The sequence below is a fragment of the Eulemur rufifrons genome, chromosome 27, assembly GCF_041146395.1.
Source record: "Eulemur rufifrons isolate Redbay chromosome 27, OSU_ERuf_1, whole genome shotgun sequence".
NCBI lineage: Eukaryota > Metazoa > Chordata > Mammalia > Primates > Lemuridae > Eulemur > Eulemur rufifrons.
In genome coordinates, this window is record NC_091009.1 from 29,510,495 (window position 1) to 29,534,491 (window position 23,997).

General features: G+C 40.7%; 2 protein-coding genes across 2 annotated transcripts; both read right to left on the reverse strand.

Moving 5' to 3' along the window:
- Nucleotides 1–6,456: 6,456 nt before the first annotated feature.
- On the reverse strand, nt 6,457–6,555 carry LOC138375681 (uncharacterized). Its single transcript, XM_069459473.1, has one exon. The coding sequence runs from the start codon at nt 6,553–6,555 to the stop codon at nt 6,457–6,459; it is 99 nt and encodes a 32-aa protein (XP_069315574.1).
- A 1,032-nt stretch (nt 6,556–7,587) lies between these two features.
- On the reverse strand, nt 7,588–12,113 carry ZBED6 (zinc finger BED-type containing 6). Its single transcript, XM_069459467.1, has one exon. It carries the CDS (start codon nt 11,169–11,171, stop codon nt 8,232–8,234), a length of 2,940 nt encoding a protein of 979 aa, XP_069315568.1. The 5' UTR covers nt 11,172–12,113; the 3' UTR covers nt 7,588–8,231.
- Nucleotides 12,114–23,997: the final 11,884 nt, after the last annotated feature.

Consider the following 23,997-nt stretch of genomic DNA (forward strand, 5'->3'; position numbering starts at 1 on the left):
ATATGGACAGCTAAAAATATATATAGAAAAAATTAGCCGGGCATGGTGGCGCATGCCTGTAGTCCCAGCTACTCGGGAGGCTGAGACAGGAGGATCCCTTGAGCTCAGGAGTTTGAGGTTGCTGTGAGCTAGGCTGACGCCACGGCACTCACTCTAGCCTGGGCAACAGAGTGAGACTCTGTCTCAAAAAAAAAAAAAAAAAAATATATATATATATATATATATATATATAATTATAACTTGATGGCAAAACTCTTTTTAGCTAGAATACTTGGTAAAACAATTACCTTTGAAAACGTCTGTGGATCTAACTTACAAAATGAAAATAGCTAGAGTTGCACACCAATTATAAACAAGAAACAAAAGAAAGCAGAGTGCGGTGGCTCCCGCCTGTAATCCCAGCACTTGGGGAGGCTGAGGCGGGAGGATTGCTTAAGGCCAGGAATTCAAGAACAGCCTGGGCAACGCAGCAAGATCCTGTGTCTTAAAAAAATTAAAAAAATTAGCCAGATGTAGTGGCGCACACCTTTAGTCCTAGCTACTCAGCAGGCTGAAGTGAGAGGATCACTTGGGCCCAGGATTTCAAGGTTGCAGGGAGCCATGATTGTGCCACTGCACTCCTGCCTGGGTGACAGAGCAAGAGCCTATCTCACAGCAACCGCAAACTCCTGGGCTCAAGCCATCCTCCTGCCTCAGCCTCCTGAGTAGCTGGGACTACACGCGCATGCCACCAAGCCCAGCTAATTTTTTCTATTTTTAGTAGAGACTGGGTCTCGATCTTGCTCAGGCTGGTCTAGAACTCCTGAGCTCATGCGATCCTCCCAGAGTGCTAGGATTACAGGCGTTAGCCACTGTACCCAGCCTCTATGGCATATGGGAAGGGAAAGGGAAAGGGAAAAGAAAGGAAAAGGGAGAGAGAAAGGGAAGGGAAAGGGAAAAAAGGAAAAAGAAAAAGGGGAGGGAAGAGAAAAGGAAAAAGGAAAAAGGGAAGCGAAGGGAAGGGAAAAGGAAAAAAGGAAAAGGAAAAAGGAAAAAGAAAGGGAAAGGAAGGAGCAAAAGAAGTCTTCAAAGCCCTTTTCATAAATAGTGATTCAACAAAATAACACTCTACATTTTTACAAACTCAAGCATCAGAAGATCAGGTTTCAGAAACAATAATCTACAACTTGAAATCAATTAAACCAAATTAATCATATCTCCCACTAATAATTCCTAATCCAAGAATTGCATGCCATGATGAAAATTAGCCTTTAAGTCAATAATCTAAGTTAGGAGTAAGAGTCTACAACTAAACATGTACCAAAATCTTTAAAATTTATGTTCCTTTTGACCCAACAATTCCATTTGTAGAATTTACCGTAAGGTAAAAATAATCAACAAATATTCAAGGCAATAATATGCATAAGAAAGTTCATCACAAACTTGTTTCTAATAATGAAGTAACACATAGAAACCCAAATGTGCAAAAACTGGAAGCTATTTAAAAATCTATGGTACCTCCACATAATGTGACAATATGGAGGTGGCCATTACAGTTTGGTAGCAGAAAGTGGACGCTGCTGTAAGCAGCTTTGGAACTGGGTCGTAGGTAGAGGCTCGAAGGTTTTAAGGTGCTTGACAGAAAAAGCCTAAAACAAACTGTCGCTAAGAAATATGAACATTAAAGGTGCTTATGGTGAGATCTTAGTTGGAAATGAGGAACATGTTATTGGAAACTGTAGGAAAGGTGATTCTTGTTACAAAGAGGCAGAGAACTTAGCAAAATTGTGTTCTATTAGGTGGAAGGTAGAACTTGTAAGCAATGAACTTGGATATTTAGCTGAGGAGATTTCTAAGCAAAGTGTAGGAGCAAAGTGTGGGTTTTCCTTGCTGCATATAAGAAAATGCAAGAGAAAAGAGACACATTGAGGCAAGAACTATTAAGCAAAACGGAAACAGAACTTGAAGATTTAGAAAATTTTCAGCCTATCCATCTTGCAAAAAAATGAAAATGCATGCTCTGTAGAGAACACGAAGGGTACGGCTGGACAACAGTTTGCTGAAGAGATTAGGTGTGACCACATATACAATCAACCATCTCAGCAATAACGCTGCCAGCTTGGAATGAAAAGGGCAGACATGTACAGAAGGAACATGGTAAGAAGATACATAAGGAGAAGATGGCCATGTGCCTGGAGTGATGCATCAGCAAGCCAAGGAACGCCAAGGATTGCCAGGAAACACCAAAAGCTAGAACAGGCAAGGAGGGATCATTTCCCTACAGGTTTCAGAGGGAGTATGACCTTGCTGACACCTTTTCAGACATCTAGCCTCCAGAACTGTGTGGCACTTGGTTATGACAGCCCTAGGAAACTAATGCAGATTACAAACATACTCAAATGATCTTTAACACATTGGCTGCCACCTTAGAAAAAAAATTTTTCCCTGGGGCCACGGTGTTTTATTATGAAAACAGAATTGAAAACTCTGAAAACAAAATGATCCTTTCTAATTTAATCAAAAATCTGTTATTTTTTTAATTCTCTGTGCGTGAGTTATATGCAACTAGAAAAATAGTTCATGTAGCTCAAGGTAAAGAGATGTGTGAATTACACATGCTTCACGGGGCCTCAGGCTCAAAACTAGTGTGAGTTAAATACAACTCACATGGTAGTTAATGTGTTAACAAAGAAACAAAAATTCAGTGGAGAAAGAATTGTCTTTTCAATAAATGTTACTCAATCGACTGAATGTGCACATGTAAAAAAATAAATCTAGACACAGACCATATAAGTTTCACAAAAATTAAAATGGGTAACACGCCCAAATGTAAAATGCAAAACTGTAAAACTACTACAACATAACATAAAAGAAAATCTAGGTAACCTTGAGTTTGGTGATGACTTTTTAGATTAAACGCCAAAAGCATAATCCATGAAAGATAACAATAAATTGGACTTCATTAAAAGGTCTGCTCTGTGAAAGCACAGCTGAGAATGAAAAGACAAACCACAGGCTGGGAGAAAATGTTTGCAAAACACATAATTGACAAGGATTGGTATCCAAAATATATAAAGCACTCTTTAAATCCAACAATAAGAAAACCCACCTAATTAAAAACTAGGCAAAAGATCTGAACAGACACCTCACCAAAGACATACAGATGGCAAATAAGCATATGAAAAGATGCCCAGCATCATGTCATTAGGGATTGCAAATTCCTTTTAGAATGACTAAAATCCAAAACACTAACAACATTAAATGCTGGTGAAGACGTAGAATCAACAAGGAAGAAGTCTCAAAGAACATAAACCAAAATGTTAACACAGTAGTTACTGCCAGGGTGGTGAGATTATAGGAAATTATTATTTTGTTTTATGCTCAGAATTTCATTTTTTTCTAATATAATCTAATATAGACATAATAAAAAATTTAAGTCTGCCCAGCTGTCCTGACCATCAGTGATTTGCTACAGCATGAGTGATAAGGGTTGGACCTTTAATAGCACCTCAATGATCCACTAGTTGGAGGTAAGTTTCCCCGACCTCAAAGCCAGGGAATGCATTCTGCATTCTAACGTACATCAAAAAGTAATTTTAAAAATCACTTCAAATGGGGTCAAGTCTCTACGGATAGTCAAGTAATTATAATGACACAGATGTAAAAAGGAAAAGTATTAATCTGAGGAGAAGGAAAAAGTTTAATAGAAAAAAACTTTTTTTTTTTTTTTTGAGACAGTCTGGCTCTGTTGCCTGGGTTGGCGTGCCATGGCATCAGCCTAGCTCATAGCAACCTCAAACTCCTGGACTCAAACAATCCTTCTGCCTCAGCCTTCCAAGTAGCTGGGACTACAGGCATGCGCCACCATGCCCAGCTAATTTTTTCTATATATTTTTAGTTGTCTGGCTAATTTCTTTCTATTTTTAGTAGAGACGAGGTCTCGCTCTTGCTCAGGCTGGTCTCGAACTCCTGACCTCAAGTGATCCTCTTGCCTTGGTTTCCCAGAGTACTAGGATTATAGGCATGACCATCACGCCTGGCACAGAAAAAAGTTTTTTTTTTTTTTTTTTGAGACAGAGTCTCACTCTGTTGCCCAGGCTAGAGTGAGTGCCGTGGCGTCAGCCTAGCTCACAGCAACCTCAAACTCCTGAGCTCAAGCGATCCTCCTGTCTCAGCCTCCCAAGTAGCTGGGACTACAGGCATGCGCCACCATGCCCGGCTAATTTTTTCTATATATATTTTTAGCTGTCCATATAATTTCTTTCTATTTTTAGTAGAGGTGGGGTCTCGCTCTTGCTCAGGCTGGTCTCGAACTCCTGAGCTCAAACGATCCGCCCACCTCGGCCTCCCAGAGTGCTAGGATTACAGGCGTGAGCCACTGCGCCCGGCCTGAAAAAAGTTTTTTAAAGGGGAATAAAAAGCCTAGAGGTAAATTTTACTCCTGAAATCAACATCCCAAAGAACATATATGACTGTTACTGGTTTCAGAAAGACCTTCAACAAATTAATGAAACAATAAAATGGCAGCTATAAAATGGCAACAAAATAATATGAATTACAATTTTTGACAACTAATTTTCCAATTAGACTCTGCAAAGATCCCTCAGATTTAGGCAGAGTATGGGGAGATTGAATCCCGAGTAGATGGATACCCCCTTACTAATGTTTCAACAGAAAGTTCCTTCATGGCTCTGTTTTGCACACTAAGCTTCCATAGTTTTCACTATGGGGAAAAAAACGGAATATAATTGCTATTCAAGAAAATGGCAAAAAAAAAAATCTAAAAATGAAAGTAAAATTTGGTAGTAATAATGTTATCCCAAGCAAACACCCAATACCAAAATGCACACAAATAATTTAAGTTTTAAAAGGAAAAAAAAGTATAAGATTTATTAAGAAAAACCTGATTACTTTTCAACAGAAAATAGCTGTTTGAAAGTAGGAGGCCAAGATGAATAACTCGGCCTTTCTCAACCCACCCCTACGTTAATGTTGGAAGGAGACATTCTTTTAAAATCTTCATGTTCTCAGCATGTTTTAAAGGATATAGCATTGATACAAATGAACACACCACTATGAAAAAAGTGTAGGAAGAAAAGAAAGCTTAAAAAATTAAGAAAATTGGGTGCAGTGGCTCACGCCTGTAATCTTAGCACTCTGGGAGGCTGAGGCAGGAGGATCGCTTGAGCCCAGGAGTTTGAGGTTGCTGTGAGCTAGGCTGACGCCACGGCACTCTAGCCTGGGCAACAGAGTAAGACTCTGTCTCTAAAAAAATAAAAAAATAAAAAAATAAAAAATAAAATCAGACTTGACATTATTAGATTTCTCATCTGAATCTCTAAATGTCAAAAGATAAAATGCTATGCATTCAGAATTTAAAGGAGATTATGATCTTAGATTTAGCCTTTCAAACTACATTTCACAGATAGCTCAGGATTTATAAGTTTTTAGATATGAAAAGTCTCAAAAAGTATACCATCTATGTATTCCACATACTCTTGAAAAAATTATCTAAGTATTCTGACTTGAGAAAAAGAATCTAGGAAAAAACCTCAAAAGTAGAAAATGAACTGAATTTCTTACTGATCCAGGAAAAGCATGCCTTAAATTACCAAAATGTTCACTCCTTTAATGAGAAAAGGCCCATTTCCCCACTTACATTAGCTGGTTGCTCTCAACAGGAACGTCTGTGTCTTCACTGAGTTCCAATCTATTACGCCTGTAGGTCGAACCAACACTCAATCCATGAATTAATAATAATGAGGCAGAAAAAATTTTCTTCCTCACATTGCCAAGGAAACCTCTCAGCCACAATTCAAACACAGGATGTGTTTTTAAAACATCTCCCAACTACTGGGAGATTAAGTCCATTCAAATAACCTTTGTCAGACTGGAGACAGCTAGGTTAGTTATCTCCTCAAAAACAAAAAACAAAAAACAAAAAAAGTTCATTTAAAGATGAACTTGAGATTCAAAGGGTTATTAAAAAAAAATAAGATCCATCTTCCATAGCCGAACAATACAATTAAAAAAGAAAAAAGAAAAAAACACCAAAATTCAACAAGATCCAATTTCTGGTCTTCAAGATCTCTTCACCTATTAAGAAAAAAACAGAAACCTTCCCCCATCTTTATTATCTGTATAATAAAAGCATACTTGTATGTAAAAATATAAAGTGTTTTATGTATATAATATACAGATACATATATACTAACTGGCTTATACACACACACACATATACACAAATGTGGGAAATAAAACATTTGGATAAGTTTCCCCTTTTGACATATACTATAAAAGCCTTCAGATGTGGGTTCATTATAAAAATAGTGAACTTACTCTTATACCAAAGTATCATGAAGTTAACGTTAGGCTAAATTTTGCCCAGCCCACTAAACAAAGATTAAAGGAAATCCTTACACATATATCAATGTGTATAATATGGATGTATGTATATCATCATCATCATCATCATCATCAGGGAGTGTTTAACCAAAAAAGATAGAAACGTATAGTTATCGAGTAACTGCAGAGTGGTGCAGCAAGCTGTAGAAGGCAGAGCAGCATTATAGCCATTCTAAACTGGTACTGTCAAAATACAGAAAGGTTCTATCTAAGGGAAGATTTTTTCTTCTTTTACACCAACACCAGTGTCACTGGCATGCCATTCAATATTCGCCCCGCAAAGGCTTGCTTATGCAGCCTAGTTGCAAATTCTTTACTATTGATGGCTACAGCTAAAGACTTTGTAATTATTATTTATTCCAACTAGTAAAAGGGAAAACTTCTGGAGATGAAATTTCATTTCACAATGGTACATTTACCATTTAAGAATTGCAAAAAATAAAAAATAAAATCAAAAACAAAAAAAATCTATTTTGATACATAGAAATGAGTTCTAAATTTTGAAACCAGCCCAGTAACAAAGCAATTTTGATTCTTACGTTAATAAATACTACATAATTTCTAGGCTATATCTTGCCAAATACTATCCAAGACAAAACTAAAATCAAAACTTAAAAAAAAGTGGACACCTTTTACTCACACTTAATACTAGTCAATTTTCCAGGAATTTTTTGGGCAGGGAATATCCCCAAATCTAAAATGAAAAAAAGGAAAAATTGGGATCTTACATTAGTTATTCAGTCTGAAACTTTTACTAGACTTTTACTAAAAGTCATCATTTTCTGGCCTCCCACTCAATCACAAAAACATATTTTCAGAGTGGAAAGGGACCTTAAAGATACCGAGATCAATTCACTCATTTCACCAATGATTCCTAACACATGAAAATATTGACTGTTTATTTTTCATTAAGAATACCCTGGCCAAAACAACCTCATAGTTAAGAATACAGTATTATGGATCATTAAGTATGTTTTTAAAAAGATTACCTAAAATAGAGAACTATCCTTTGGGAAATGCATACTGGGTTTGTCAAAGTATGCTCAAAGGGCTTTCATTACAACACCCATTCAATCTCTTTCAAGTTTTGCAAACTTTTTGTATGTTTTTTTCCCCACAAATTATGCAAAAGTACCTATACAATCTTTATTTTTATAATATTTTTAAAGGTTAAAAAAGCCAATTTAAAGACTAAATGTAATTTTTTCCTAATTGTTTTTTCTAATGTAAGGGCCAGTCCTAAATATACAGGGTAACTATCATACTCAATAATTTGAAATTATAAAGCTGACCAGTATGAGGAGGCAATTATACTTTCCAAATATAAAACAATTTTATGGGTTTTCTTTTTCCCAAGTTGTAAGTAAGCATCAGAATTTTTAAAGAAATAGAAAAATGGGGCTGGGAGAAGGCAGGCCAGCTTAGTATGCTTTTTTTTTTTTTTTTTTTCTTTCTCATTTCATTGATTTCAGGGCAATCAAACTTCCCACGCTGGGGGAAATTTTACTTGAAACCAATTACTAATTCAATCTATTAGGCAGAAAGAGACTAAGGCCTTTCAATGCTGCACTATATTTTTTTAAATTAAAAATATTTTTTCCTTCTCAATCAGTATAAACAAAATTTTCAAGTGCTCACTATACTGAGTTACAACTGCGAAATCTTTAATATTCATTTTATCAAAATTATATTACCTCTGAGGGATTTTCAGCCCTTTTTGTGTTTTCAGGTTTTCCCAGATTTGTTTTTTAAGGAATAATTAATATGACTATATAACAACTACAGCAATTAGGATACAGTAACACAGCAAAAAGTTGCCCCTTTTAAATGGATAAAGGAAAAAGAAATTAAGGTATTATTTCTTTTTCATTGCTTTGAACTTCATTCTCAGGATCCCAGCTCAGAACCAATGTAGAATAATCATAGTTAACATTTTTCAAGTTCATTTTCAGAAACATCAGCTGTTCTATATTGTCAAAGTCCAAGCTCATGATCTGTTTTGGATGAAAGTGGCTATTTGTAGTAAAGATACATTCAGACTGCCAACTACACATGGGGCAACTTAGATACTGAATAGCAACCTGGGTCAAAGCCGGCCATATGTTCATCTTCCTCTGCCAGTAAATCAAAGGGTCATCACCTCCTGAGAATTCTGAATACTTCTCTTTGAAGTATTCATCCACAATTGCTACAGCAGAAGGGAACATGAAGCTTTTGCTTCCAATGGCAACACTGTCTGCAGCTGAACTATCAATGGAACCTGAATTGGAGGTGCCTTCTTTCATAGACAAGGTAAATGCATCAGCTCCTACTGTAACTGAAGGACCAGAAGGTTCTGAAGTCACAATCTGGCAGACCTCTGGTGAAGATTCCATATAATTACAAACCTCTTCTGCAAGAATCTGTTTATAAGTTTCTAAATCAGCACCTTGAGGAAAAAAGTCTTCCAAACTGTTTTTAAAGCAAGGATCCAACAAAGTAGCCAAGATACAGGGCTTGGATTTGAGCATGGCACTTAGTAGGGTATCTGTTTCAAGTTTCAGAGACAAACTGTCCACCAGATTGAGGGCCTGAGTAATTCCTCTGACTTGAAAATCTTCTCTGAGTTTCTGCAGGGAAAGGAGTAGATGATGGATTAGGGGTAGCACTTGATTCAATCCTGTGGTCTTCACACTCACTTTCTGGGTGGCCTCCTCAAATGGCTTAAGAATATCACAAACATAGGTCATTAGAGTCCACTGAAGGGAAGTGAGCACAACTCCACTGGCTCTACCAAGACTATGGTGAACTGAGTAGCAATGCTCCAAGAGCCATTTTAACATATAAAAGGTAGAAATCCAATGTCCAGTTTCATCCTGCTTCAAATTCTTCCATGGAAGTTGGTGATCATTTTGGAACTCTTGCAGTATCTGACGGGCCTTCACCGAATGACTAAAATGATGACAGGTTTTCCTAGCAGCCACTAACATATTCTCAATGCTTTTGTGCTCACAGAAGAAGTCCTGAATGACTATATTTAAACAATGCAGGAAGCACGGCACGTGGGTAAAACCACCATCTTTGATTGCATGTACCACATTCGAGGAATTGTCAGAAACAATGAAGCTAGGGATAAGGAAATTAGGAGAAAGCCACAGACCAATCTGGTCATTTAATTCTTGTAAAATGTTGGTTATCAAACAGTCTTTGGCCAAACCTGTAACACAAAGCACTGCCCACTTTCTGAAATTGGGGATCCTGCCATTATGGGGGAAAGGTGCTGTTTCCAAAGAGACCCAGTGTACAGTCACAATGAAATAGTCAGTGGATGGGTCATGGGTCCATATGTCAACAGTCAGGTGGATCTTTTGGCTTTGAACATTCTCTAAAGTTAAGAAAATTTTTTCTCGGACACAATCATATAACTGAGGTACAGCCTTAGTGAAAAAGTAAGTCTCTGATGGCAACCTATAGTCAGGGGCTACAATCCGCATGAACCTCTGAAAGGCTGGGGTTGAGAAGTAGTTGTAAGGATGCATATCCTCCACAATCATTTGAATAATTGCCTGACTTATTTGACTTGAGACTGGATTTTCACAATATGTTGTTTCTCTCTCCTGTGCATGTATCACAGTGTCTTGCTCTGCAACAGGAATAGGACTTTCAGATCTATTTTCAACCTCTAACACAGGAGGTTCATCTGAATCAGAGTCACTAAGTTCCTCAGCTGTTAAATCTTGGCTGCCTGTAGACTTTTCTCCATGTACAGTATCACTTAGGAGATCATTTCTCTCAGTCTCAGTTTCATCTAACCCATTTCCAACAGCACCACTGTCTTTGTTGGCAACAGCCCAATGGATGGGATGGGTGGCCTGGAGGTGTCGTTGAAGTGTTGAAGTTCCTAAGTGAGAACCTGGCCTACCCCGGCTCACACTTCTTTTACATATATTACACACAGCTCTTGAGATATGCTGAGGATCAGTGTAAAAAAAATTCCAAACTGCAGATGTCTTGGCTCTGGTTCCAGGGATTAAGGCGTGCTTGACAATGTTACTTTTGATGAGAAATCTCCCTCTTTCTGCCCTTAGGGCATCAGATGCTGATTTATCACGTTTCTTACCCATTCTATTATTATCTAATGGATCAGTAGGAATATATTCAAAGCTTCCACTGCTTCCAGGAGAAGAGGGAGATAAAGATACATCCAAGGTAAAATCTTCCTCCCCACTAGTGACTCCAAACTTGTTGGCCCTGGTCCAGTGAGGAGAATGTCTTGCCTGCAGATGTCGTTGAAGAGTAGATGTACCAAGATGGCTGCCGGGTTTACCACGGCTGACACTTTTTTCACAGAGATTACAAATAGCCCGCCAGGTGTACTGGGGGTCAACATGAAAGAAATGCCATACAATGGAAGTCTTGGCTCTGGTACTAGGTAGATAGATCTGTTTTTCTATATTGCTCTCAAAAAGACTTTCTTCATCCTGGTCAGGGGCATCAGATGCTAACAAAGCACGGGCATCTGCAACAGGCCTCCCAGATCCCAAATCCTTACTAAACTTTTTGGCAAGGATCAATTTTTTTCGACGTCTTTTCCCCTTAATTCGCAAACCCTTCTTTCTTTTCTTTTTAGCAGGCAATTTTGCCTCTTTATCCAGTCCTTCTGCCACCATCTTTCCCTCTACCACATCTTCTTCATCTGTATTAGAATTAATAGGAACACATCCCAGAATCCCAGCACCACTAAAAGTGCTGCGTCTTCTGCCAGAAGTGAGGGAGGAAACTGGTACACTTAAAGTACATATATTCATTCTCTTTATGTCTCCAAAATTCGCATCTGTTAGTTGGCTTACTATTCAAGCAGAAATACAGCTGTCCCTCTCTACTTGCATTACCTTTTCTCCAGTTTCTACAGGGAATCAAATTCCCTCTGGACCAATAACTTCCAAGCCAGGTTATTTTTGGAGAAAAAGTGACAGCAAAGGAGAACATTCCCAAACTCTTTCTTAGAGGGTTTTAAGATCCCTTCCCACTTTCTGAGGTCTGAATTCAAACAGTCCAGTGTCCTCATGTTATAGAAATAAGTACTGAGGCCCCCTTTCCCAGAGTCGTAGAGTTGGTTAGCAGCAGCTAGAAGCCAGGTCTCCCAAGTCCCAGGTTCATGTTCTTTCTGCTTCATCAAGAACTTTATCTATCTGAAGTGCCTTCAAGCTTTTAAAATATGTATTTTTATGATGACTCCTGATAGCAACATCAATTTTCCCTTAATTCTGAAATTAATTATTTTCAGGAAATTTCATTTAAACAAAAACATAGTGCATCATTCAACATGCATTCTTTAGGACTGTGATTTGCCAATACAACCCAAAAAGTAAATTGTGGAAAACTAAATCAGACTCCACATACTGGTCATTAACAGCAGCAAATGGTAGTTGAGCCCTTTTAGCTCTAACTAAAAGTAATAACAATTTTTAAAAATGTGGGTGACTGAAAAAAATGCTTTGATTATAACAGTTAAAAACAAGATTACAAGCTGCATTTTCGATTTACTGTTTATATCAGGAGTTAATCCTAAGTTTAGTTTTCAGGTATTTTTAGACTGGAGAAGCTTTACAGCCTGTAAATAAGTAACTCACAAGTTGGACTCTACATGAACAGCAAAAACTGAAATACGAGCTTTAAACCATTTCCATTCCTTTCCAGTTGATCCCTCCCCTTCCCCCAATACCTACACACATTTACCCTAAAAAGCATCGCTACCACTAGTTCCACAGCCTCCTTCTCAAGGTCCAGAACCAAGGCCTGGAAGATGTCAACAAAATAGGCCTTCCCCATAGGAATCCGCACCGATTATGGGAGTTTAGGGGGCGTTCTTCATTATGGTTTCACCAATCCTACAAGGAGAACGGAAGTGTCCCTGTTGCTCTTGACTCCGATGCTGAGGGCCGGGGATGGGAGTGTAATTAGGGCGGGGAATGGGTGTAGGAGACCGGAATAGTGTCGGTGGCTTTCTGTATGTGGAGTTTGAGAAAATCTCCAAAGTAGTGGGACCCTGGAGAGGAATGAGAGTAGGTAAATTCAGCTCCTGGCACTCAGTCTGGTTTAGGCAGGGAGGGGCCGCTAAACTAGACAAACTGTTGCCCAGAGAAGAACGCAATCCAGCGTCGGTCCCCTCTCCGGGAGTCGGACAACAGGCAGCTTTCGGGGCTGCTCCGGGATCCCCCAGTTTCGCGAACACCGGATGTGGGGGAGGGGAGGAAGGGTGGCTGGGAAGGAGCAGGCGCCGTGGGGTGGGGGTGGGGGCGGGGATCGGGGTGGGGGCGGGGAGGACGGGAAAAGTGAGCGGGATCCCGGGGCTCCCAGCCGGACCGGCGAGGGCCGCGGCTGAAAGACCGGGGGGAGGACTCGTTACGGCGGGGGGAAGGACCCGCGCCGACTTCCCGGGCTAGGCCGCGACCCAGGGGCGAGGGGAGGCCGCTGCCACTCCCCTCGCCCTGTCCCCCACCTCCTCGGCCCCAAGCCACCCGGGAATCAAAAAAACGGGTCTAGTTACCAGAGAACAGAAACTTTACCGAACCGGTGACACTATCCCCGACTCCCGACAGCTGCCACGTCTTTCTTCTTTCTTAATCGCTGCCGCTCGTCGTCCTCAGAGCAGCAGCAACAGCAGAAAAACCAAAGACTGCCAGCGTCAAAGATGGCGCCCGGCTACAGGCTCAGCTCTGAGGCCCGGCCAGTAAAAGTGCCAGCGCGACGCGCAGAGCAAGGATTCTGGGAGATGTAGTTTCCTCTATGAGGCGATGCCTAAGATGGCTTCTCCGGGTCACACGTCACGTGACAGGGGACACGCAGGGCCGTGGGGTCCCCTCCCTTCCGAGGAATGAGTTTTAGGAAGTTCCCGGGGTCTCGAAGCCGTCTTTGATAAAATTTTGTCTTTGTTTTTGAATTAAGTGAGGTAATAAGCGAGAAGGCCGCGGGAACTGAGTCTACCGGACAGCGCTCGGTTTATTTTTACCAAAGTGTTTGCTTAATGAATAAATCGCCCAAACCATGTAGAAATTTAATTTAGAAATAAACTGTACTTTTGTCGTGTCTGCAATGTTGAAAGACTTGTGAGTTTATTTGTATCTGAAGAAGTGAAATTGGGCTTTGGGGGAGTTTTTTTAATTTCTTAAAACAAAAGTAATTCGTGCTCATGGCCAGCACGGTGGCTCACACCTGTAATCCTAGCACTCTGGGAGGCCGAGGTGGGAGGATCGTTTCAGCTCAGGAGTTCGAGACCAGCCTGAGCAAGAGCGAGACCCGTCTCTACTAAAAATAGAAAGAAATTAGCTGGGCAACTAAAATATAGATATAGAAAAAATTAGCTGGGCATGGTGACACGCACCTGTAGTCCCATATGCTTGGGGAGGCCGAGGCAGGAGGATCACTTGAGCCCAGGAGTTGGAGGTTGCTGTGAGCTAGCCTCGGCACTACACTAGCTCTAGCCCGGGCAACAGAGTGAGACTCTGTCCCGGGGAAGAAAAAACATAATTCATGCTCATTAAAAAGTTCATGAAAAGGAAAAACTATCAGTCGCCTCCCCACTTCATTATTAACATTATTCCGTATTTCCCTATTTGAAAGTTTTTACCTTTTCCCCCTGATTATAAAAGTAATACACATAAATTTTAAATAATACAGAAATACAGTGTAGAAAGTTAACCTCTATTAATCTTATTCCTGAGAAATAAGCTCTCATAAATTTAGCATATATCTTTTCTAACTTTTTAAATGCAAATTTACTTAAATATATTTAACATTTATTAAAAGGATTTGTTCTGTAAAATTTGGATGCAGTCAAAAGGCCACTCTCGAGGATCCAGAAGGTCAAGTGTGGCCCAGGCTGTAGGTTCCTCACCCCTAGGCCCTTCAGCAGAACTTGCTTAGGTTACAACATTTTACCTAACTTGGATAAAGAATACAGTTCTGCTACTAAGAAAGGACACACTTGATGGTAAAGCAGAGGGGACTCCAGGCACCTTTTATCTTCTCTTGTGTTTGTTCTGCCAATTGCTAGCTGGGTGTGAGAATCCCAGCCAGCCCATGACTAGGGATCTGTCAGAGCAGAGAGGTGCTGAGTCTCCTTATCCCTGGGATTTTATCTCCTTTCAAAGTGAGGAGCCACAACTGTAGAATCTTAGCTCCAATCCCTGCTTTATATGACATTACTCTGTGGTTGCCATGTCAACCAGACCTAACAAACAGGTTCCTGGTAACTAATCTCTATCCGTGCCACACGCCTAGGGTTTTTTAATTTAACAGGGTTCTCCAAACAGCTTAAGGGTTTTCCAGCCTAAGGCTTTCCAAGCCGCTGTCCTGGCCTGACTGGTATGCTATATATAGTTTATAGTTATATCATATTTCATGAAATCTAAAATATCATTGATTATAAAAGAGAGAGAGGAAAAAAAATCCCTGCCAATTATACTCTGACAGGCCATTGATCAAAGATATTAAAATTGGAGAGAATGTGCATTCTTTTTTAAGGTGGGAGGTTATGAGGAGGGGTGAACAGTTTCCTTGGTTTTTGTTGTTGTTGTTGTTGTTGAGACAGAGTCTCACTCTGTGGCCCTGGGTAGAGTGGAGTGGCATCATTGTAGCTCACTGCAACCTCGAACTCCTGGGCTCTAAGTGATCCTTCTGCCTCAGCCTCCCCGGTCCAGGGTAGCTGGGACTACAGGCACGAGCCATAACAGCCCGGCTGGCTTTTTTTTTTTTATTTTTTTTGGTAGGAACAGGGTCTCATTCTAGTTCAGGTTAGTCTTGAACTCCTGCGTTCAAGCGCTCCTCCTGCCTCGGCCTCCCAGAGTGCTAGGATTACAGGCATGAGCCACCGCACCCAGCCAAGGAATGTGCATCTTAGAATGAATGAAATAGAGTATTTAAAAATAAGAACAGGCTAAAACTATGTATAGTTGTTTGCAATTTGCTTTTGTCATTTTCAGTATATCTTGAGTATCTTTTAATGATCATGATCAGTGCTTAGAGGCTTAATCACACACATCCTTCACAGTTCCTTCCCACTCAATGTAAGGCTCTGTTTGCAATTTGTTTCACCAGTCCCTTACTGATGTAATTACTCGTGTTTCCATTTCATTAGTCTCTCTCAAGGGGGGAAGAAAAATAATAGGGTAACATGGATATTGAAGAGGGCAGAAGGTAAAAGCCTGAGGCTGTGGAAAAGAGGGAGAACTAGTTGGGAAACCCTCTGAGAGTCAGGAGAGTCCGGCATAGAACTCCCCTCCCCCACAATATATACACACAGGATTCTCAGGGATGGGGGTTGGCTTGCCCTTTACACATTACAGGGGGTAGGTATCCAGACCCGAGGGTATAATGCCAGACTCCCCTTACCCAGACTGCACCTCAAATTCCACATGAATTTTAAACAGTCTCTAGACCTTTACAGTAAGTAATCAACAAAACCTTTTAGGATGTTCAGTGGGGTTTTGCTTTGAAAGAGAAGGTTTTGTAGAGCCCTCTAGAAAAATAATGCAAAATTATTCAGAAAAAATTAGCTTCAAAAGAAAATATTTCTTTAAACTAGAAAAAGGCCAGGCACGGTGGGTCATGCCTGTAATCCTAGCACTCCTGGAGGCTGAGGCTGGAGGATTGCTTAAGCTCAGGAGGTCAAGATCACCCTGAGCAAGAGTGAGACCCCCATCTCTACCAAAAATAGAAAAAATTAGCTGGGCATGGTGGTTCACACCTGTAGTCCCAGCTACATGGGAGGCTGAGGCAGAAGGTAGCCTGACACCATGGCACTCTAAGCCCGGGCAACAGAGCGACACTCTTTCTCCAAAAAATAAATAAATAAATATATAAATATATAAATAAAATTTTAAAAAATAAAAATAATTTTATCAATGATACTTTAGAAAAGTTTCTTTCAACTTCACAGTGTATTAGTGATGTCATGCAAATTATAGGATTGTTGTCAAATTTAGGAAAACTTCTATCATGTTTCTTTGTCTTTTTTTTTGAAAGAGGGTCTAGCTCTGTTGCCTGGGCTAGAGTGCAGTAGCATCATCACGGCTCACTCCAACTTCAAACTCCTGGCCTCAAGCTATCCTCCTGCCTCAGCCTTCTTTTTTTTCTTTTCCTTTTTTTTTTTTTGAGACAGAGTCTTGCTCTGTTGCCCGGGCTAGAGTGCCGTGGCATCAGCCCAGCTCACAGCAACCTCAAACTCCTGGGCTCAAGCAATCCTTCTGCCTCAGCCTCTCGAGTAGCTGGGACTACAGGCATGTGCCACCACCATGCCTGGCTAATTTTTCTATATGGATTTCTTTTTTTTTAGTTGTCTGGCTAATTTCTTTCTATTTTTAGTAGAGAAGGGGGTCTCGATGTTGCTCAGGCTGGTCTCGAACTCCTGACCTCGAGCGATCCTCCTGCCTCGGCCTCCCAGAGTGTTAGGATTACAGGCATGAGCCAACGCACCCAGCCTGCCTCAGCCTTCTGAGTAGCTGAGACTACAGGTATGTGCCATCACACCCGGATAATTTTTCTATTAATATTTTTTTGTAGAGACACAGTCTCACTGTGTTGCTCAGGCTGGAGTTAAGCTCCTGGCCTCAAGCAATCTTCCTGCCTCGGCCTCCCAAAATGGTGGGATTATAGGCATGAGCCACCTCGCTCGGCCCCATCAAGTTTCTCATATATATGAGCACTAAGCCTTTATTGAATTATTATTGAATTATTTAGTATATTCTTGACCAGGAGAAAACTACCATTTTTACTAAGTGTATTAGCTATCTATTGCTGTATAACAAATTACCCCAAAATTTAGTGGCTTAAAAAAACAAACATTTATTATCTCACTGTTTCTGTGGGTCAGGAATTCAGGAGCAGTTTGGCTGGGTGGTTGTGCCTCAGAGTCTTTCTTGAGTTTGCAATTAATTTGTTGGCCAGGGCTACAGTCATCTGAAGGCTTGACTGGGACTGGAGGATACATTTGCAAGTCAACTCTTATAGCAGTTAACAGGGAATCTGTTTCTTACCCTGTGGGCCTCTCCATAGGGCTGCTCCGGATTCGAGTAGCTTCCTTCACAGTGAGTGATAAGAGAGAGACACTAGGACAGATGCTGTAAGCTGCAATGCCCTTTATGACCTGGCCTTGGCAATGACATACCACTTCTTCTCTATTGTATTGATTACACGGAGCGACACTGACATAATGTGGGAGGGAACTTGAAACAAGGACTTGGTAACAGGAGTCAGAAATCACTGGGGTCTATCTTGGAGGCTTGCTACTACATCAGGTGTTAGTGATAACCGAACCCTCCCCTTAAAATTTGACATGCATGAAGAATTTTCCAGACTGGCTTCTGGCTCCCTATATTTCACACCTTGTCTCTCCTCCACAATCTACATTCTTCTGGGGCCAGATGCTGTAGGGCAGTTTTATATCCAGGTGTGACCTCTGGCCCTACAACTTGTCATAATGCCAGATGACTCAGCACAGTGGGTAAGAGAGGTATTCTTGAAAGCCATTTTGACAACCATGAAAGTGAGTTTAAACCACATAAATATAACCCAGAATAATTGTATCCCAGCTCAACCTCTTCTTAGCCAGATCCCAAAAATCCCCAATAAAGGGAAGGTATTAGAGAGAACATCTGAGTGAAAAGAAACAAGGCTCTCAACCATTGCTATTAAAATTTTACCTCACTTTGGGAGGCTGTGGTGGGAGGATCACTTGAGGCCAGGAGTTCAAGATCAGCCTGGGCAACATAGTGAGCGCCTGTTTCTACAAAAAATTTTTAAAAAATTAGCCAGGTGTGGTGTTTTGCACTTGTAATCCTAGCTACTCGGGAGGCTGAGGCAGGAGGAGTTCTTGAGCACAGGAGCTCAAGATTGCACTGAGCTATGATCATGCCATTGCACTCTAGCCTAGGTGACAGAGTGAGACCTTGCCTCTAAATAAATAAATAAATAAAACATGCTATCTACAAGAAACTCACTCTAAATATAAAAACATAGAAAGGTTTAAAGTAGTAAAGGATGAAAAAAAGATATGCCATGCAAACAATAATCAAGAAGAAAGCTGCTGGGGAAGAAAAAGTTCTTCCTTAATAAATAAATGAATAAATGTAGAAAGAATGAAGGGGATAGAAAATCACCATATGATCCCACTGTAATAATTATTGTAGGCAAGATCTACCAGTGGATGATAAAGTTAGTGAGGGAAAAATTGAGGAGAAACTGGGTATTTGAATTGTCTCAAAGTATCTCCCTCCAGTTATTTATTTTATTACAGAAAAGAAAACAGTAACTTTAGCATAGAGAAAGAAACCTTGCAGACACCACCTTAAATTTAATATTCACCAGTAATGACCCATATTGACATCATGCACCTGCTGATATAATGCACTAAGAAGGGCACATCATACAGTATTCTTGCCAAAACAGTGTAACATCAGTCTAAAAAGAAAACATCAAAGAATCATAAATTGAGGACTATTTTGCAAAATACCTGCCTGGTACTGTTCAAAAGCCTCAAGATCATGAAAGACAAAGCAAGAATGAAGAACTGCCACAGACTGGAGGAGACTAAGAAGACATATAATTAAATATGCAGGATCCTAGGTTGGATCCTGGAACAGAAGAAGGACTTTGGTGAAAAGCTGGTAAAATCCCAATGTGGTCTACTGGTCAGTTAAAAATATGATACCAATGTTAGTGTCTTAGTTTTGATCATTAGATCATAGTTACGCAAGATGTTAACATTAGGGAATGTCTGGTGAAGTGTATGTGGGAAACACATTATTTTTGCCACTTTTCTGTAAATCTAAAATTATTCCAAAATAAAAAGTTTTAAATATTTGTTAAGTGAAAGCAAGCAAGCAGGAGTGGCTATATTAATGTCAGATAAAATGGATTTCAGAACAAGGAATATTAGCATCAATAAAGAGGGACATTAAATAATGACAAAGAAGTCAAGTCACTAAGAAGACATAACAATCCTGAATGCACATGTAGCTAACATTAGAGGTTCAACATCCATGAAGCCAAAGCAGGTAGAACCGAAAGGAGAAACAGACAAATCCACAGTTATTGATATATTTGAAGGCATCAGCACTCTGCTCTGAGTAATTCATAGAACAAGTGGATGGGAAATCAGTAAGGATAGAGTCACCTGAACAACACTACAAATCAATTTTACTTAACTGACATTTCCAGGCCATTTCACCTGATGGCATTTGAATACATATTCTTTTCATGTGAAATCCCACAAAATTAAAACAAACTTGGAGACTTGTGTCTTGATCTGTGATTGTCAAGAATGGGCTTTCTCCTCTCACAGAGAGTCAGGGTTCTCCAGGACCTGGGACAAACCCAACCTTCCGTCAGCAATTCTCAGTTTCTGAGTGCATCTTGCCTGTATATAGACTTTGTGTTTATTTGGACAACTGGAGACCTCCCCTATGTCTGCCTGGTATCTCCCAGAGCGGTGGTGGTTCTATATGGCTGGCTTGTGCTTTGATGTTTGCTGTGATTTCCAGGAAAGAAGAACCTCCCTTGAATTAATGCCACATCTGATACATAATCTAAATCATCTTATCAGGAAACCAGAGAATGTTCCAGAACTAGCAGCCTTCCTTCTACTTCCTCATTTCTCCTTTTGAAACCCACATGTGTGCGTGTGTGCCTATGTGGGCTCAGATCTTTTTACTTCTCTGAGTCTTGGGCTTCAGATATCATCAGGTTCTCCTATCGTCAGAAATATTGGATTATGTTGTGTGATAGACAAAATAATGCCTTCTCCCGGCCAAAAGATGTTCATGTCCTAATCCCTGGAACCTGTGACTATGTGATCTTGCATGGTGAAAAGGACTCTGTGGATCTGATTAAGGATCTTGAGATGGGGGATTATCCAAGTGTAATCACAAGGGTTCTTGCAAGAGGGAGACGAGAGGGTGAGAGTCCAAAAGGAGGTGTGACGACGGAAGCAGAGGTTGGAGTGTGAGCTCTGAAGGTGGAGGAAGGGGCTGCCAGACATGGAACGCAGGCATCTTCTAGAAGCTGCAAAAGGCAAGGAAATGGATTCTACCCTGAAGCCTTTAGAAGAAATATATCCCTGCTAACACCTTGGTTTTAGTCCCTTATGACTCATTTCAGACATCTGACTTCCAAAACTGTAAGATAATAAATTTGTGTTGTTTTTGAGCCACTAAGTGTGTGATAATTTCTAATAGCAGTCAAACGTATCCATCTATCGTTTTATAGCTATCTAGGTTTGGGCACATGTTTAGAAAGGTCCTTACCACTCTGAGATTATAAAACTTTCCCTTGTCTCTTTTTGGAACTTCCGTGGTTTTAGATTGGATTATTTTAACAGATTCACTAATGGAAGGAACCAGCCAGAGGTCCACATCTTGTGAGACAGAGCAGGGACCCCTCTTACAGGCCCCAAGCATGGAAATAAAGGAAAATATTGGTCCCTTCAGGGGACGTTCCGGGCACCTAGCCAGCCTTGAAAAGTGAATGGGAGTAACAGTGGCCCTCCAATCCAGCCAGAGTCACTTGGTGTTTCGGTTCCTTGTACAGACTAAAAGATGGCATCTTAACACGTGATCTACAGCTGTTTTTCAGAACCCTCCCCCCACCCCAGGATGGAAAATGCAGATAAGAGGGAACTGAGGAATTGAACTCTGACTTCTGTTCTTCGTTTTAAATTTGTCCTTCAGTGGTCTGGGGACAGTCACACCCATGTTAATATTCCTTTCAATTGCTAATCAAAGAATCTCTGAATCTACTATGACCCTTAAGCCCTTGCTTCAATGTAGCCCACCTTTTTGGGCCAGGCCAACATATAACCTCCATGCATTGATTTCAATTTTGCCTGCAACTTCTGCTTACCTGAAATGTACACCTGCCCTTAAAAACACTTGCTTGTGAGCCATCAGAGAGTTTGTGTCTTAAGCATTAGCTGCCTGTTCTTGCTTGGTGCCAAGTAATAAAAATGCCTCTTTCTCCTGCTGCAACTTTAGGCTTCCGTGTCCTGGCTTCGCTGCACTGGGTGGGCAGACTCCAGTTTGGTTCAGTAACACTTGCACAGACAGACTAGCAAAAAGGACCCATGGATGGAAGAATCATCTTCCGGTTGACCCTTGGACGGGGCTGCTAGCCTAGGTGGGGATGTTCATTTACTGTCTTTCTAACTAACACTCAAGACAGCAAAACTGAAACTTGGGGTACACTTGCGGGGAGGGTGAAGAACTGAAGGAGCAAGGCAAGAGCTCTTCTAGTGAGAAGTGATGTGTCTGCCTTGGTTGGAGTGGGGAGGTGGAGTGTCCATATTCCCAAGAAGAGACTCAGGTAAGTACATGAATCTGAGGGCAGGGAAGGCAGGCCCATGGGAACAGGGCTGGCTACATAATTTGTAGGACCCTTCATTCAAAAAACATGTACAAAAAGACTGTTGTTAAAGGTGCTAAAATAGACAGCTTTTCCCTTTCTTCTAGTCTCTCTCTTGTCATGATGTTTTTATTTACTGTTTGGTGCCATTCTAAGTAAACATTTTAAATTGTTAGCATGAATTTGGCCATTCATCTTTACATTGTGCAATGCAAGCTTTAAATGCAAATATAACAGCATTTAGCTTATATGTGGAATCACCAAAATTACACCATTTTTATTTGGTGGTTTGTATGTACATAAATGCAGTTGATTCTTGGTATTCATAGATTTTGTATTTGTGAACTCGGCCTACTTGTTAAAATTTATTTGTAGCCCCCAAATCAATACTCTGGGGAGTCTTTCTCATTCGTGGACATGCCCATGTGCAGAGCTGGCCACACGCACGCGCCCACCTAAGTCTGAACAAGGCAAAGCTCTCAGAGTGTAAACAGTCTTTTTCTTGCAGTCTACTTAGTGCCACATTTTTTGCATTTTTTGTGCTGCTTCTTGGTAATTTCAGTGTTTCAAATGGCCCTGAGGCACAGTGCAAGGAGGCTGTGATGGGCCGTACGGAGAAAATACGTGTGTTAGATAAGCTTCTTTCAGGTATGAGTTACAATGCCTTTAGTCATGAGTTCGATGTTAAGGAATCAACAATATATATTCAATAAGGTATATTATATTGTGCCTTTGAACAAAAACATACATAAAACAAGACATGTATTGATCAATTGATAAAAAAAGGTATGGCCAGTGACTGATAGGAACCTAACCCTGTATTTCCCCTGGAGGCGAGGTTTCACTTAGTCAGTGTTCTCGGTGACTTCACAGAACGTACCCACTGTGCGTAATGAGCACTGACTACATTTGGTTCTTACCAGAACAGTGGAAACACTGCACACGGCTAACTCAGCTGTTTTTGCTCCACTTCTGGACACTTCATGCACATTCTACCAACACCGTCTCCCATCAACCTGCTGATGAGTGACGGGAGACTGACAAGAAAATGAACTACCCGTTCCCCTTTTTCTCCTTTCCTGCCATGCCGTTATTTCAGTATAATTGGTTCACTGATACAGGGAAGTAACACAAGCACAACAGGGAATGATAGGTCTCCTTGGTCATTTGTGTTTCTTAGACCACCATTGCTTTCTGTGTTCAAAGCAAGTTCTGGTTTGAACTGAAAACACAACCTGTGGGGATCGTTGGTGTTCTTGCTTACTCAGTTGTAGACACAACGAGCTTACCTTGTACTCACTCTGAGTCTTGCCAAACTTCCATGAATTGTGGGTCTGCCAGAATTCTCCACTCATGGGACATCGCAAACAGGCTATATGAATAGAAGGCAACAAATGATGGACATGCGGCTCATGGGTATCCTCTCTTCCCCCAGACTTCATGTGCAAAACGCAAGTTCAAAGATAAGAATTTCTTTGAAGTTAAGAATTTCAAGACGGTGACAGCAGGACCTTAAACCAAGTGGAGGGGCCCTTCTGAGCGCTGGGCTCCGTGCAGCTGCACAGGTTGCGTGCCCGTGAAGCTGGCCCTGCATGGGACATCGCTCTCTGTGAAGGGCCTCAGGGTCCTTCCATTCCCCCTGGAGAGTCACAGGAGCATCTGACACAGGAGGAAAAGGGTAAAGTGCTGGCGATGTTGTCATATTCTTCTGAACCGATCCTAACCCTTCAGGGTAGAACAGACAGGTACTTCCTGGTCTGGAGTTGGGAAATGGTTGGCTAGAGAGAAGGGAGGCCTGCGTATGTCCATTTTCCTCTAACTCCGGGGGGAGCAGGACACTGGCTTTTTGACTTGGAGTTTCTGGAAGTATTTGCAAGTCAGTAATAGACCCTTAGCCCACAGGAAAACCAAAAGTGACGATAAAGCCCCGTCATATTATACCAAAAAAAAAAAAAAAAGGAGTCACAACGGATTAGTTATCTTTATATCTACTTTCTCATCCTGTCCTAACTTGAAAAAATTTCCTCATATTTAGCGTTATCAAGCATATAAAATGAGACAATTACTAAAAATTTCCTGGCGACTAAGGTGACAAAACTATAAAGGGAAAGAAAGAATTAAAATTTAATAAAGATTTTCATTGATTTGTTTATAAAATTTTTCAGAACAGGAAATAAACAGAACAGTTACCTATCTAATACGAGATAATCTACAATTTATTTATTTATTTATTTTGAG

Bases quoted from the DNA above. Each gene is read 5' to 3' on its own strand.
- ZBED6 (XM_069459467.1), bottom strand. From the start codon at position 11,171: ATGAATATATGTACTTTAAGTGTACCAGTTTCCTCCCTCACTTCTGGC.
- LOC138375681 (XM_069459473.1), bottom strand. From the start codon at position 6,555: ATGGCTATAATGCTGCTCTGCCTTCTACAGCTTGCTGCACCACTCTGC.